This window comes from Ceratotherium simum, chromosome 23, assembly GCF_057802395.1.
Source record: "Ceratotherium simum simum isolate JZ-2026a chromosome 23, ASM5780239v1, whole genome shotgun sequence".
NCBI classification, from domain to species: domain Eukaryota; kingdom Metazoa; phylum Chordata; class Mammalia; order Perissodactyla; family Rhinocerotidae; genus Ceratotherium; species Ceratotherium simum.
The window spans coordinates 27,630,327-27,645,382 of record NC_141922.1 but is presented as its reverse complement, the minus strand read 5'-3'; the positions used below and the strand labels follow the sequence as shown (position 1 = coordinate 27,645,382).

The 15,056-nt window shown below is 35.4% G+C and overlaps 1 protein-coding gene across 4 annotated transcripts in view; it reads right to left on the bottom strand.

Moving 5' to 3' along the window:
• CSMD3 (CUB and Sushi multiple domains 3) overlaps window positions 1–15,056 on the bottom strand; it is a 1,195,693-nt gene that overhangs the window by 412,520 nt on the left and 768,117 nt on the right. For all 4 annotated transcript variants that reach the window (XM_004431279.3, XM_087447535.1, XM_004431280.3 and 1 more), the window contains one exon: window positions 7,413–7,551. In XM_004431279.3, the coding sequence (XP_004431336.2) occupies window positions 7,413–7,551 (139 nt within the window). The remainder of the gene's footprint in view (window positions 1–7,412; window positions 7,552–15,056) is intronic.

Below are 15,056 nucleotides of genomic sequence, written 5' to 3'. Positions count from 1 at the left end.
TAATTATAAGTAGGTAATAATAATGATGATGATGTAGTTGATGTTTATTAAGTACCTGAAGCTCTGCTAAATACTTTATATTAGTTTATCTAACCTCCCACTTAACGCTATAAGTTAGGTATTATAATTATACTCACCTTGCAGGTTGAAAACTGAGGCCTTCAGAACCTAAACAGTTTTCTTAAATGGCAGAGCTAATCCTCAAACCCACATCTCTGTCCTTAACCACTATGCTATCCTGGCTGGTTTATTTTTAAATTTTTGGCTGTTGTTGCTGCTATCATTTTCAATTTTTTTTAAAGATACAATTATTTTAGAAACCGCAATCAACACAGAGCTATTTTTTACATGCATGAAACATTATCAATAAAATAGCATTTTGTATTCCTTCCTCGCACTTCAAGATTGTACCACATTCTGAACCTAGATCAGAAATCTTAGCTTTATGTGGAAAAAACTTTATGTGGAATCATAGAAAATTGAGCATCTTACTCTCTTGCTCATGATGGTCATGCAGCTTGGGAAATTCTTTTCCTAGCTTCACCAAGGTTTTCCTACACATCTTTCAGTTTTCAGCTTAAATATAGCCACAGGAAGCCCTTCCATGACCTCACAGTGTAGGTTAGCTCCCTTCCTATATTGCTACAATTTACTGTGCCTTTTGTGACGCTAATGACGGTTGTATTTGCGTGTTTGATGGTTGTCTCCTTTAAGAGTCCATAAGCTTCATGAAGTCTGACAGTGTCTGTTTTTGTCAATGCTTTGCATATAGCAGACACTCAATAAATATTTATTGGATAAACGAGAGAATAAATGTATTTTAAAGACAAAAATATCTTTCTTGGGGCCGGCCTGGTGGCTCAAGTGGTTGGGTGCGTGCGCTCCGCTGCAGTGGCCCGGGGCTCACCGGTTCGGATCCCTGGCGCTCACCGATGCACCACTTGGCAAGCCATGCTGTGGCAGCGTCCCATATAAAATGGAGGAAGATGAGCATGGATGTTAGCCCAGGGCCAGTTTTCCTCAGGAAAAAGAGGAGGATTGGTAGATGTTAGCTCAGGGCTGATTTTCCTCACACACACAAAAAAATCTTTCTTTTCTCTAGGGCTGTTACCAACTTGACAAAAAAAGTTGTTCAAAAAAAGTATTCAACAGACCTGAATACTTAAGTATTAACCATGCACTTTACCCTTATTTAAAATGTATCTTCCAATACATTTTTGGTAACCAGCTATCTGCAGTACACTTTTAAAAATAATTTTCAGTTGAAATGTCCACCAATTTTCAGATAATCACTTTTACTATCATACTTACCAGTCTTTTCCAGTATTATAAGATTAAACTACACTATTCCTCAAAAAACAAAACCAAAACAAATAAAACTCAAAACCCGGTCAAAACAAATTGAATCGAAAATTTAAAAATTAGAAACTTTATTTTACTATAAAATCTCTGATATGATTATAAACATGACATATAAGTAGTCAAAATTAAGTGTATAATTTAATGCTGTTTAAGAACTATAATTGAGATATTTTTCAATTTGTACCATTGTAACATCTTGTTAAGCAGTATACTTAGTAAAATGAATGGATTTCATGTTTATCTTACTTTTTATTTTGTAGCCTAGAATATGCTGTATTTGTCTAAAAATAACTTTTCTAATAATATGATTTAGAGTAGGAAATGTATAGGAACACACTGTCCTTTAAATAAATGATCAGGCAATTGTGCATTGTGAATCCATTATTTGGATGTTTTGTAGTCAGTCTATTGTAGTACTGAAATTGGAGTTTCACTTTGATAGCTAGTCAGCTGATAACAACCAAATTAAAATATACAGAAGAATCAGGGATTGCTTGGAATTGAAACATAAAGAGACTTAATTCTTAATAGAGTAGCAACATTAACTGGTGATATAGAGAACATTGTTCGTAGGAGGGAATCTTTAAAAAGAAAATCATCACAGATTTGCCCTAAGGAACTATAAAAATACATTATAATAACAAGGGAAATGAAATAGGGTTTCACAGTAATTTGAATTCCTTTCATTTTGTGTTTTAAGATAGCTGTATAAACTTCTCATGAATGTCTCAATCTAGTGTTCCTTTGTTTATGACATTAAATTTATTATCATAAATGAATGATATGGAACCACTAGATGTTATTAAAAATGAAAATGGATGTAATTTTACTCAATTTCTGTTGTCTTTAAAAAAATTCTTGGTGTAATCCAAACCCATTCTGACCAAATTGAAATAATCCACATTAACTTAAAAATTAAAAAGTTCCTCTCTGAAAGACTGATACTGAGAGCTTATAGTCAACGAGTTGAGGACAAGAAAAGGAATAGAAAGACAGGCTTAGGATGATTAATAGTAAAATGAGTTCAGTTAGAAGCTGCCAATTATTGACAAAATTTAGGAACTGTGGGAAGAAAAAAGCAAAAATTCCTCTTCAGATCCGAGAATAAGCCTTGTTAATTGGCTATGTTAAGAAATAAACAGTTAAAAAACCACATATGTTCGTTGGCATTATTGTTATTTTGTTTTGTATTTGATAGGAAATTATATTCTTAAGATTTCATTGACAAGCTACTAGAGACAATCTCATGAAGCCAACTAACGGCTAATATATTTGTAATGTTTTTCAGTTTTTTTCCCTGTAGATTAATTCTAATCAATTGCTATATTTGAGAATATAAAAAATTGCAAAATAGCTATGCCACTATCTTAATTATATTATCTGATTTTTTAAAATTTCATTTTCAACCAAATTAGTTTTATTCATGAGTAGTGGAAAGCAAGTGACATAACTCCGTAAGAAATACGATTCAGTTTTGGAACCAAATTCAATAAAAAATATTATCAGAATGAGAGGAAATATTAAAGAGTTGGCAATCAGTGTCCTTACAAGAGATTGCCTGGAAAACAGAAGGGAATTAGGTTTTTCAAGAATGTAATTCTTGTTAGATAATTCAAAGATGATATCCTGTTTCTCAAAACAATCCTAAAGGGAAAATGAAGCATCAAGATATTACAAGGTCACTAAACAAGGAAGTGGTAGATGTACATATTTCTGATTTCAGTGTGACTATTTTTTGCCACTACCCTAATGGATAAAACTCTCATTTATTTATTTAGTGAGGAAGATTGGCCCTGAGCTAACATCTGCCAATCCTCCTCTTTTTGCTGAGAAAGACTGGCCGATGGGCTAACATCCATGCCCATCTTCCTCCACTTTATATGGGATGCCACCACAGCATGGTTTGCCAAGCGCTGCATTGGTGCGCACCCGGGATCTGAACCGGTGAACCCCGGGCCGCCGCAGTGGAGCGCGCACACTTAACTGCTTGCACCACCAGGCTGGCCCAAACTCTCATTTATTTTTTGATTTGATGAAGTCACTTGCTTACCGCTTTGCTACTGAGCTACTCTTAATCATGTGACAGCTGTTTAAAATGGGGATTATTTTAAAGGAACTAGTTTCCTGACAAAGCACATGGAGTATAGTCAGCCCTAAAGCAAAATCTCACACACTTAAAGGGTCTTTAGGGAAGAAGAAATGGAAAAAGATATTTAAATAATTTGCTCTTCAAATAGCTACAACTCAAGAATCTTATGGGCTTGTGTGTGTGTTGTGTGTGTGTGTGTGTGTGTGTGCATGCTCGCATGTATGCACATATGAGGGAAGGATAGAGGACTCAAGCCCCAAAGCAAACATTTTAGTTTAGAACATTTAAAAGAATTTGAGACTTTATTTATTTTGATTATATAAAGCAAGATTCAAAAGAAATATACTGATATAGCTGTGCTCTGTCTAGTCTAACATAGTGAAAATACTACTAATAAATTCTTAAATCATTCTAACTCTTGATTCTTCCTGGGTGCAGGGTAATTAACAAGAAGTAGTTAAAAAAATTATTGTATAAGGAGGTTAAGGAGCTATCAGGTTTGTAATTCACTTCAGCGGGTAATTTAGGGATTAAGAAAAGAGGCACAGTTGACAAATCCTGTTCAGTGATGCTTGTGGGGAGAAGCCAAAATCTTTGGACACTGGGCATCATTTCTCATCCCAGGCCTGTTCTGGCTCACCTACAGAACTGTTCACTGTTGCTGTGCACAAACCCTAGCATTGAAAATCACTTTTCAATTTGATTGTCTTGCCTCCAGCCTAACTTAAAAGATTTGTGTCTCAGTAAACGGATAAGAGAATAAGAAAGTGACAGAGTAAAAAGTGCTGAGTAACTATATTTATAGAAATTAAACTAGGTTTTTGTATTTAACTAGTATTACATCTTATAAACATCGCTGGAAAGATTTTTTCACCAGGAAAGTAAGTTTGGGATGGTCTGATTTAGAATATAGGCTGTACAGTGCATGTGAATTCACTTTGAAGAATTTTGAAGGTATCTAAACAAAACAGGCAAGCCACAAAGAGGCCCACGTAACTGCCTGTTGGAAAAGACAGGACATACGTGTTAGGAACTCTGGACAGAGAAAATAGTGCCTTCAAACAAAAGTCCAAATCAAAAGTCACACTTGTGAATTATAAGCATTGTTTTGCAATCTAACTGCTTCTCAAGAGGGCAACTGTAGACAGCCTACTTAGGGCTGAAAGATATCAGGCGTTATTTATTTATTTAATGATGGTTAATGACTCTTATTAGCAATCCAAGGAACTTTTCAACATAATAATGCTCTTTGTGTTAATAAAACAAACTAATTTTCTAGTGATATTATTTTATGCTTATGCAGTGTTTCTAAATTGAATATAAGAAAATGAAAACAAATGTTATTTTAAAAGTTGGCTTCAATGTGTCAGTTGGGAGGTGGTGAAAAGGGTGAATTCTTCTTAGGGGAACACTGATCTTTGATGTTAAGAAAAAATTCTTAATTTGCATATTGGAAAGAAAGGCAAAATCCACCCCCATCCCCATCTCCCAACATCACCCAGTTGGGAGCTCAGAGAAACAAATAGCTAAATTGCTCCACATAACAAAAGTAACAGGTATTTTGAGACTTAACCTGCTATATATACAGGAGGGCGTGCTAGGGAGTGGGAAATGAAGGTTGAAGATCCTGGATGCAGAGAAGACTAGAGATGGAAAAGGGGCTGGGATAAGAGAGGGAACTGGAGCGATGCAGGCAATCATTCTTGTGATGGGAGTTATCAGAAAAATTTTAGGACAATGAAGGTTTATTTAATCTTAAATTATTCTGGATTGTGCAATATTCCTCTTAGGTTACCACTTGTAAGAAGGTTTGTGAGAATAAAGGAAAGTTATACAAATAAGGAGCAGAGTAAGGAGTTGAGAGAGGGCAGCGGCCTCCGTGTCTCACAGGTGAGATGACTCTGAGAGCAGGAGTTCAGACCCAGAAATAAACAAAAGCAGCCTGGGGATTCTCGGAAAACTTAAGGAGGGTCTCAACTTCCCTCTGTACGTGGGATGGGGCTCAAACCTTTTTATCTAGATATTGAAGGATGATAACTAGTGAGAACTATATGGGTGATAGATGTTATGAGCTATGTAAATATGATAACCTATTTTCAATTATTTTAACATCATAATTCTTGATACAAAATAATGTTAAGTCCAAAACAGAAAATACTAAAATCATGTACTTAAACCTATAATATATGCATTTATTCAAAATATGAGATAAATTATAATGATGATCAACATGCTAATCCTTCAAATGTGATGCTCTAAATTTAATAAATCAAAAATATATAACAAATCTGTCTCATTGACATGAACCGACATAGTTTTTTACATTATTCACTGATACAATCAATAATATTGTATTATATATATTATATTATATATTCCAAACCAAATAGAATTCTGTGTAATAAAGTAAGGTTGGTTAATTAAAGTCCCACATTCATAGAACAATGTTATTTGACAAAGATTTGATTCTGAATAAATAAGATGCTTTTCAAGCTTTTCTAAAATTGCCGGGGCAACACAGGCTATGTCAACCACTGAACTAAGACTATGATTTTAACATCATAACAACAAACTCTGCCAAATTATTCTAAATAAAAACTTCTTTTTGATGTGTAGGTCATTGTCATGGGTTGAACTGTTTACCCCTAAAATTCATATGTTGAAGTCCTAACCCCCAGGACCTCAGAATGTGACTGTTTTTGGACAAAGGCCCTTTAAAGAGGTAATTAAGGTAAAATGAGATCATATGGGTGGATCCTAATCCAATAGGACTAGTGTCCTTATAAGAAGAGAAAATTAGGAAACAGATACACACAAAGGGAAGACCACATGAAGACACAGGGAGAGGAAAACCATCTATCTACAAGCCAAGGACTAAGGCCTCAGAAGAAATACACTGTTGACATCTTGATCTCAGACTTCTAGCTTCTAGAACTGTGAAGAAATAACTTTCTGTTATTTAAGCACTTAGTCTGTGGTACATTGTTATGGCAGCTGTAGCAAAGTAATACAGTCATAGTAAAGTTGTGTAGGTCATGGTAAGATTGGATGACCTCATATGAAATGTTTAATACTTTACATCTGTCAAAATGGAAACTGTTTTCTTCTCAAAGTTTAACATGAGCATGGGTAGATTAATCCAGTGAAGGACCTCTTGAATTAGGGAAGGATCTTGTTATGTGTGTAAGATTTAAAATCAGAGCATAATTCTGCTGTATTTGTATATTTATATGTTTACTATGTGAATACAATGCTTACAGATGTTCTTTTTTTTTTTTTTTTAAGAAAGGGGTTGAGAGATGAGGGGAGTCAATAATATAATTGGGAAATTATATAGATACTTCTATTTGGATTTGTGAATAGTGACCCAGTCACAGACCAGAAGTTTCATTCTTTTACCTTCTTAATAGCTAATCTTACAGTCTTTCATGATATAGATTATTTATCAGTAACACTAATATTCCTAGGAAAAAGCCTCAACTGGCCAATCGTTAAGACACATTAATTTGACACACAGCCATTTTCCTAAAGGACTTATAAGTTTAGGTACATGGTAGTGTGCGTAAGTGTCTTAGGCTGCGATATGGTATCGACTAGAATGTGTTTACAGCAGCTTTGCCTCTTGAAATCTAGCAGAGGAGAGTTCACAGGCCCTTCAAAATACAAGACAACTAAACTCAAGTTAAAGGTTGCATGTTCATATCTCAGTAGTGTGTATATATATAAGAAAACAGGTTCATCTTGCATATCTCAATAGTACTGACACAGCATTAAACAAACAGAAAACTTAACTTTAAAACAGGCTGCAAGGATAAAAGGGGGCAAAAGTCTGAAGCATTCAAGGCACAACAATTGACTATTGCAATAAAATTATACATTGATTTGGTAAATAAAATGGAAAAGGTCAACTATTCTTTCAGATAATCTTCTTTTTTAAAGGTAGAAAAATATTTGCAGAGACCTTTCAAATGTAATTTTGATAGAGTGTCCGGGTTCAGCTTCAATCACCCACTCACAATTCAAAGAGTCTTTATAGTATCCTGGCCATCCTGGTGAGAGAATCAATCCACTGGGAGCTGAAAAATGGCCACCACATGGAGCTGAAAAATAAAATCAGAGAACAAGTAGGAATATAACTTTTAGAATAAGTTGCAGAAATTATCCTTAGTACTAACTACGTATCATTTTTAAAATGAATCTCCATATGTACTTATTAAATGCTAGTTAATAATGTTTTTGAAGGTAAAAGTGCATCTAGTACTTTTATTATTGAATAATTATTTTCCTTAAAAAAAGTAAATTACGGGGCTGGCCCCGTGGTGTAGTGGTTAAGTTCACGTGCTCTGCTTAGGTGGCCCAGGGTGCCTGGGTTTGGATCTCCGGCACAGATCTGCACACTGCTTATATCAAGCCATGCTGTGGCAGGTGTCCCACATATAAAGTAGAGGAAGATGGGCACGGATGTTAGCCCAGGGACAATCTTCCTCAGCAAAAAGAGGAGGATTGGCAACAGATGTTAGCTCAGGGCTAATCTTCCTCACCAAAAAAAAAAAAAAAAAAGTAAATTACTTTTTGAAATATGGTATAGCTACACACTCAGTGTCTCAGAAAAACTGATCATCCTCAAGTCTCCTGATAATACTCTTAAATACGTTCTTGTGTCTCCATCATCTTCTTCATCTTCAAAGACTGAAGAAAAATGTAAGTTGCTAGTTTTAGTTTTTCTCTTTTTCATTTTCTGATTTATGTTATCAAATACTGCTAATTCACGCTACACAGTGTCTAAAACTTTGATCTTCCTTTTTCTAGAGTCCCTACTACAATTTAGGCCTTCGTTGATTCAGCCTCTTCCCTGATTTCACATCTGCTAATTTCTCTGTTGCTTCAGTCCAGCTATCAGAATAAAGTCCTTCAAATTACAGTTGCACCATACCATTCCCTTTCGTAGGTATGCATTTTGATGCTTTTTCCTTTTAACATCAGATTCAAATCCCCAGCTTATCATTTCATGTATTTAAACTTCTGCTTTTCCCTAACCTCACACACAATTGAAAAGACAATGATAACATAATTCCAGTAGGTTCTGATTAGATCTTTCAGTGTAAACACCTCATTTTGGGGATGAATAAACCAAGTTCAGAGAAGAGCAACTTGCCAAAGTTGACAAGGCTTAAAAGTCTCAAAAGTACTTTCAAGTCAGTTTTTATAAAACAGGACCTCAAAACCAGTCTTCTCCCATTATTTCCTGTATTGGTAAATGAAACTACCATCCATGGAGTTGCATAAGCCAGAAAACTGGAAGTAGTCATCTTTCATATTTCCATTATCCTTACCATTTACTCCTGTATCTGACCCATCCTCAGGCTCATTCTTGTTTCTCTATCGCTATAGCTGCCATATTAGTTTAAATTACCATAATTTCATCCCTGGAGCAAACCCTCCTACCTGGTCTCTTCATCCATACTAATTGTCTTCCATGCTATAGCGAGAGTGATTTTTTTTAAACCATAAATCTGACCATGCCCTTCAATGGCTTCTGTCTGTGTTGACCATTAAGGTCCTGCATGAGCTAGCTGTTGCTTACTCTGTAGCCTAGACTCTGAAATTCTCCCCTTCCCTCTGCAGCCCAGCTACATTAGCCTGCTCTATACCTTCAGGAAATACACATAGAAAAAAAGGACTAGACTACCTGAATTATTGAACATTATTTTGAAAGAAAAAAAAAGATCCAGTGTATATTATATCAGCTTTTCAACACATTAGAGACCATTCCCAATGACTTACCATGTTATATTTTTATTTTTTTTAAATCTTTCCATTTAAACTCTATCTCATGTGTTTATATTTTTTTATTAGTGTTTATGTGTTTCTTTCTGTTTTACCTTACGGAATTTCTAAAACCTACTGCTCCAGACACTACCTTTACTCTTTTTCATTCTTCAAATAATTTGATATAACCCAAATAAAATAGGAAATATTTATAAATTAACCTAGGAATAAAGCATTACTATAAAATATCCATTTGAGAAAAAACATTTTCTATGAGAAATTGCCAAAATTTGTTATTTTTATGAGAAAGAACTTTCATATAAAACTAAATTTTCTTCCTTAGTAGAATTTAATTTTGTTTCCTAAAAAGCTTTCAAAGGAGACCATTTTCATGAGGATTATTTACTCTTCCTTGTTGCAATGACTCATAATTAGGTTTCCTGGAGGGTTATTACGTATTTCAAAAATAAAATTACATGCATAATAGTCACTTAAATTACCATATTTTAAAAGACAGAGTAAAGTATTTTAGTGAGAGAAGGTCCTGGAAACATGGAGAGTTTCTGACAGAAATACTTAATGTGTCATCCACTCATATTGTTCTAAGAAAGTATTTGTGCAGTTCAGTTTGATCATCATTAAAAGAGGTAATCAGTCATAAAATTAACAATTGAGTAATGGGCCATAAAGGATTAAAAATTACCCAGAAGCATTTCAGCCGGTTCTTCAGTCCAAAGTGTGAGGGAGGCAGAGTCAGGAGGGGGCTTTAAAGCAAAGGAGTGACATAAAGATGTGGCTACTGTTTGTTTCGTGAAAGGACTTTCCTGAATAGTGACCCTGCTAAAAAATGAGTCTTCTCTTAGTTAACTTTTTATGACATATTCTGAAGTAGCTTCTTTCTCTTATATATAGGGTTGGAATTCTCCAAAATTGTCATTCCAACAGCATGGGAACAGATTCCCCAAGGAGGTGTGAAACTTAAGAGAAGAGAGAGATGCTCAGTGGAGCTCAGTCAGGAAAAACCTCACGATCACAGTGACTAGCAGGCACATGGCAGGAAGAAGGGCACATGAAGACGCCCCGGTGTAGCAACAGCAGCAGAGTACGGAGTGGACAAAATGCAGGAAAAATAAGGAGAGACCAAGTGTAGAGAAAACATTCAAGAGAAAAAGAAAAAACAGATGTAGAAATCTGCCCAAAGCAGAAAGGAGTACAGAATATAAGAAAAGAGCTTTGGAACAAAGAACTAATAATAGTATTTAATAACAAAGATTTGAATTTGTAAAGAGAAATTTAACTGTAATATGACTAACAATACAAACAGAAAGGCAATAAGTTAGTTGTCCAAACCTTATAATTTTGCCGTATCCATGTACTGCTTATATTATTGAATTAATAATTTTCTTTAAATAGACTCACTTTTATTTTAACTTAAATGACTTCTTTAGACTTGCCCTAAGCAAAAATATCCATGAAATCATAGCTTTTATGTGCTAGTTATATTTTTTCCAAAATGCCTAAAAATAAATATGTAGCTATTGAAATTTAAGAAATGCTTATACATTTAACACCTAAAATAATCTTGTGTACCTCCAGGTGTAAATGTACTATGGTTTAAGAAAGACTGTAAAAGACAGCGATCCCTGACTGAACAAGGGAAACTTGGAATATATAGAAAGTAGAGAGGAGACCAAGAACATAACCAGATATTTTCAAAGTCCCATTCATTCATTCGTCATTTACTCATTCATATTTTAGTCATTCAACAAACAATTGTGTGTCAGTTATGCACCTGCATGGTATTTGTACTATTTCTACTAATAAACATTTATCAAATATTTCTTATGCGCCAGGCACTGTGTAAGAAGTCCTTTGGATTATTTTATATAATGCTCGATATAATCCCACCACATATGTACTATTATTACAGATAAAAACATTGCTGTGTAGAGAATTTAAATAATTTGCATACCAGCTAGCAAGGGTTTGAACAGAGGCAATTTGACTCTAGAAACTTCTTTCCAAATATCATCATTAAGATACTCTTCTTCCTTTCCTCACAGCACCATGTGCAAAAGACAGAAACATAAACAAAAAGTAATAATCATAAATTCTATAAAAAAGATAGGTCCATGGGACAAGGGGTCTGGAAGATGGGACAATTTCTACAATTCAGGCTTCATGGGAGAGATTCTGTTTGAGTTTTCAAGATGAGTCAGAGTTTACCAGGAGGAAAAGAGAGAGAGGATATTGTAAATGGAAGCAACAACATGTGCAAAAGAGTAGAGGTTGAGTTAGCAGTGTTTTTGAGTAATGCCAGTACCTTTTTTAGGGAACCAAGAAGTGATGGGAGATGAAGGAAGAGTAGAAAAGGACCTGGTATGCTATATTCAGTAAAGAGAACCATAGCAATTGAAAAACTGTAGACAAAGGATACATATACATACATACAAAGAATAAGATTTTCATTTAAATGGAAATTGCATGTAAAATGGACTACGGGCAGTGCTCCTGGAGATGGTGATCAACTAGGAGACTTACAATTATCCAGGAAAGGCATAATCAGATTCTGAAATTTGGTGGTAACAAGGACGGGCTGAATACGAGAGCTGTTTAAGAGACAGACTCAAAAGCATTTATTGATTACATGCAATGAGTAAGCAAGATGAAGGAGTCTGAACTGGTTATTGGGCCCCCGGCATGTACAACAGGATGGATGGTGATTCCATTCACCAAAATGAGGAACACAAAACAGGAAGGAGTTTTATGTAAAAAATAATGAGATTCAGTGCCGAGGCTAAAAAGTCTGTGAAACACCACAAGAAACAATAGAGAATAGAATCTGGAGCTCTTGGCTATATTAGGTGTCATTTTCAACACAGCCTGATGTTAAAGCTTCGATGTAGATAGAAGATAAAGGGGAATACTTAGAGGAAAAAAATAAAAGATGGTTTAAGATGCAACCCATTGAAAAAAATATTTTAATTTAATAACATTAAGTAGGTATGGACCAATACCCATTATATCACTACATTGGGCAAAGGCTGGGATGGACTATTTCTGTTTGGGTTTTTCTCTCTCCTAACTGTGTGAATTAGGACATTGTAGCTGGTAAACTAAATAAATACCTAGATTTTAGTAGCTTAATAGAATAGCTTATTTCTCACTTGACCAAAACAGCCATCAGCTTGACTAAACTTTAGACAGGCTTCTTCAAGACTCTAGATCCCTCACCTAACTTCCTCTAGTACTTTTCCACTAGCTCAACCCAGCCCTTAAGAACCTTCCCTCAGTGCAGTTGAGTTCAATCTCTCTTCCCTATTGTAATAGTCTTGAATAAAGACTTGCCTGTTGAACGCTGTCTGGTGAAATTTTTCTTTGACACACTCATGGAACAGTACAATGAAGTAAACCTATTGGCAGAATAGCCTTCCTCCTCATAACCTCTGCCATTTTCAACACGTGACTTCCTAGATTGCCTTGGGGATCATTTCCATTTCAGCTGGTAGGAAAGGAAACAGAGCATGGAGGACCACTCTGTGAGTGCTTTTTATGGACCATGGCCTGGAAGTTATTTACATTACTTGTGTTTACTCACCTAACTGCGAAAGAGGCTGTGAAATGTAGTCCCTCAGCTGGGTAGCTATTTTCCACCTACAACACTATATAATGAATGGGGTAACACAGCTTAAAGGTGAACAGCTAGCCATTTCTGCCATAGTAACTAAGACAGTCATAATGCATTCCAGTTTTAGAGTATGCTTTTATGTATATTACTTAATTTGATTCTTTTAACAATTTTGTAGCATAAAAATGCTGGCTTCTTTCTTATGCCAGTTTTGCAGATAAAGAAAAAATCATGAAGCATATGACTTGATGAGAAACACAGACCTAGGTAGTGACAGAGATGAGATTCAAATTCAAATCTTTAAATGCCAGGTTAGGAACTACTTCCGTGATAGATGTATTGCATTAATTTTCCAAGAGAGACATTTATTTAAGCATATCTTATTCTCTTTAACATAGGTTTAGTGAAGTTAGAGATGGAAGATTTAGGGGAATAGAATATTCAACCCAAAGATTTTTAATATAAATTTGAGATTCTAACCACTTCATTTTAAGTGCTTCCTTAATATTAATTAATTTATTATTCATGTATTCATCAATTCAGTAAGCATTTATTTACTTTCTGCTATATAGGAGATACTATGCTAGGTGCTGAAATTAAAAAAAAAAATGTATATGACATTATATCTGCCCTCAAGAGACACACAATTTCTCCAAGGAAGATAGGCGCAGCTAACATGCAATATAAGTACAGGCTTCAGCTGGGTAGGCAGTCTGGAAATGTAGGGGCGAGACAGGTAACATCCCAGGAACGTTAGGAAAGAGTTCTTGAAGGAGATTTTGTCAGAGGTGGGTTTATGTTAAAAAATGAATAGAAGATAGGGGGAAGGGAGACAGAAAGAGCAAAGACAGGAAGTGAGAAATATTAATGTGTATGAAGGAAAGTCAAGTAATTCTTTATTTCTGAAGCTTATAGTTAGTGGAGGAACAGAGCGGACCTTTTGGGTTTATGCAGAGGTTACTGCTTTTGAAGACTTTCAAACCTTAGTGGGTACCTAGAAAATTTGTTAAAATGCAGATTCCCAGATGCACTTTTAGTAGTTATAAGGTAGACCCAGAAATCTGCATTGTTAACAAGACCCTCGCCCCACCCCAATCCCTCGGGTTATTTTATTGCTGTGAGCCCACAGACCACACTGGCAAAATTTAAGAGGATGTGGCTGGTCTGTAGCTCTAAGATTCTCCTGGATAATCTCTCAGGTTCCTGGGATAAAGAGGTGATTTGGATCTGTTAGTGAAATACAGTCTGGTGCCTCTAAACCTCCCTTTTTAAACAGAGCATGAAGGATAAAATATAAAGTAGAATATAGTTCATTTATCCAGTTTTACTTTTCTAAGGCCTGAAGAAAGTCTTTTATAAATAATTCAAGTTGGAGCGCTGACTCATTTCTGTACCTTAAGTAGAATGTACAAGTTCAAAATATGCAGTATATTTTAAGACCTGTATGAAAGAATTAGAAGTGCTTCAGACTGTATTCAGACGAAATTCTCTTGAAAAAAAAAATGCTAAGGAATTCTAGTGTTCCACAGCAGGAGATGCTCTTTCATCTGAGAAGTGGCACTTAGGTGCTCAGACGGGAGTTGGCAACCAGAAGAGCTGGGTTTTGATTGCAGGGGTTTGGTTGTAAGTGACTTAAAAAAGAGAGCATTCTAACATTTGGTCTGATAGCGAGCCTTTCTGTGGAGCTGCGCACGATAAAAGCTAGATGCCGCGTCAGGGATTATCAAACAATGACGGTTCCATTTCTTTCCTTATTTTATCCTTTTAACTTGTTTTATGGTTATAAGTGTGGTAAGTAACCACCAGCTCTCTCTAACTTCAGCACACTGGATGATGTGTCAAAGAAAATTATGGGAAACAAGTTGGGTCTGTATCTAGGACAAAAAGAGGAAGCCAGAAACATAGGAATTAAAGAGCCGGGACTGCAGAGAAGCAATCACAGCTCTGCATTTCCTTCCATTACCGTACCCCCGTCCTCCCCTCCCACATATCCAGCTCCACAGAGATTAGGAGCAAAATTCTGCAGATTGCTACTTAATTAGTTACCCCTATGTTAGTCCTCCAGGAGACCTGGAATTTAATACTACCTAAATATGTAACTAAAAGAGGAGTTTATTTTTAGATATAAATATGTGTATGTGTGTGAACACACATTCTCTCTCTGAGAACCACAAATAAATTCTGATCTATGCATCAAATTGTTACTCT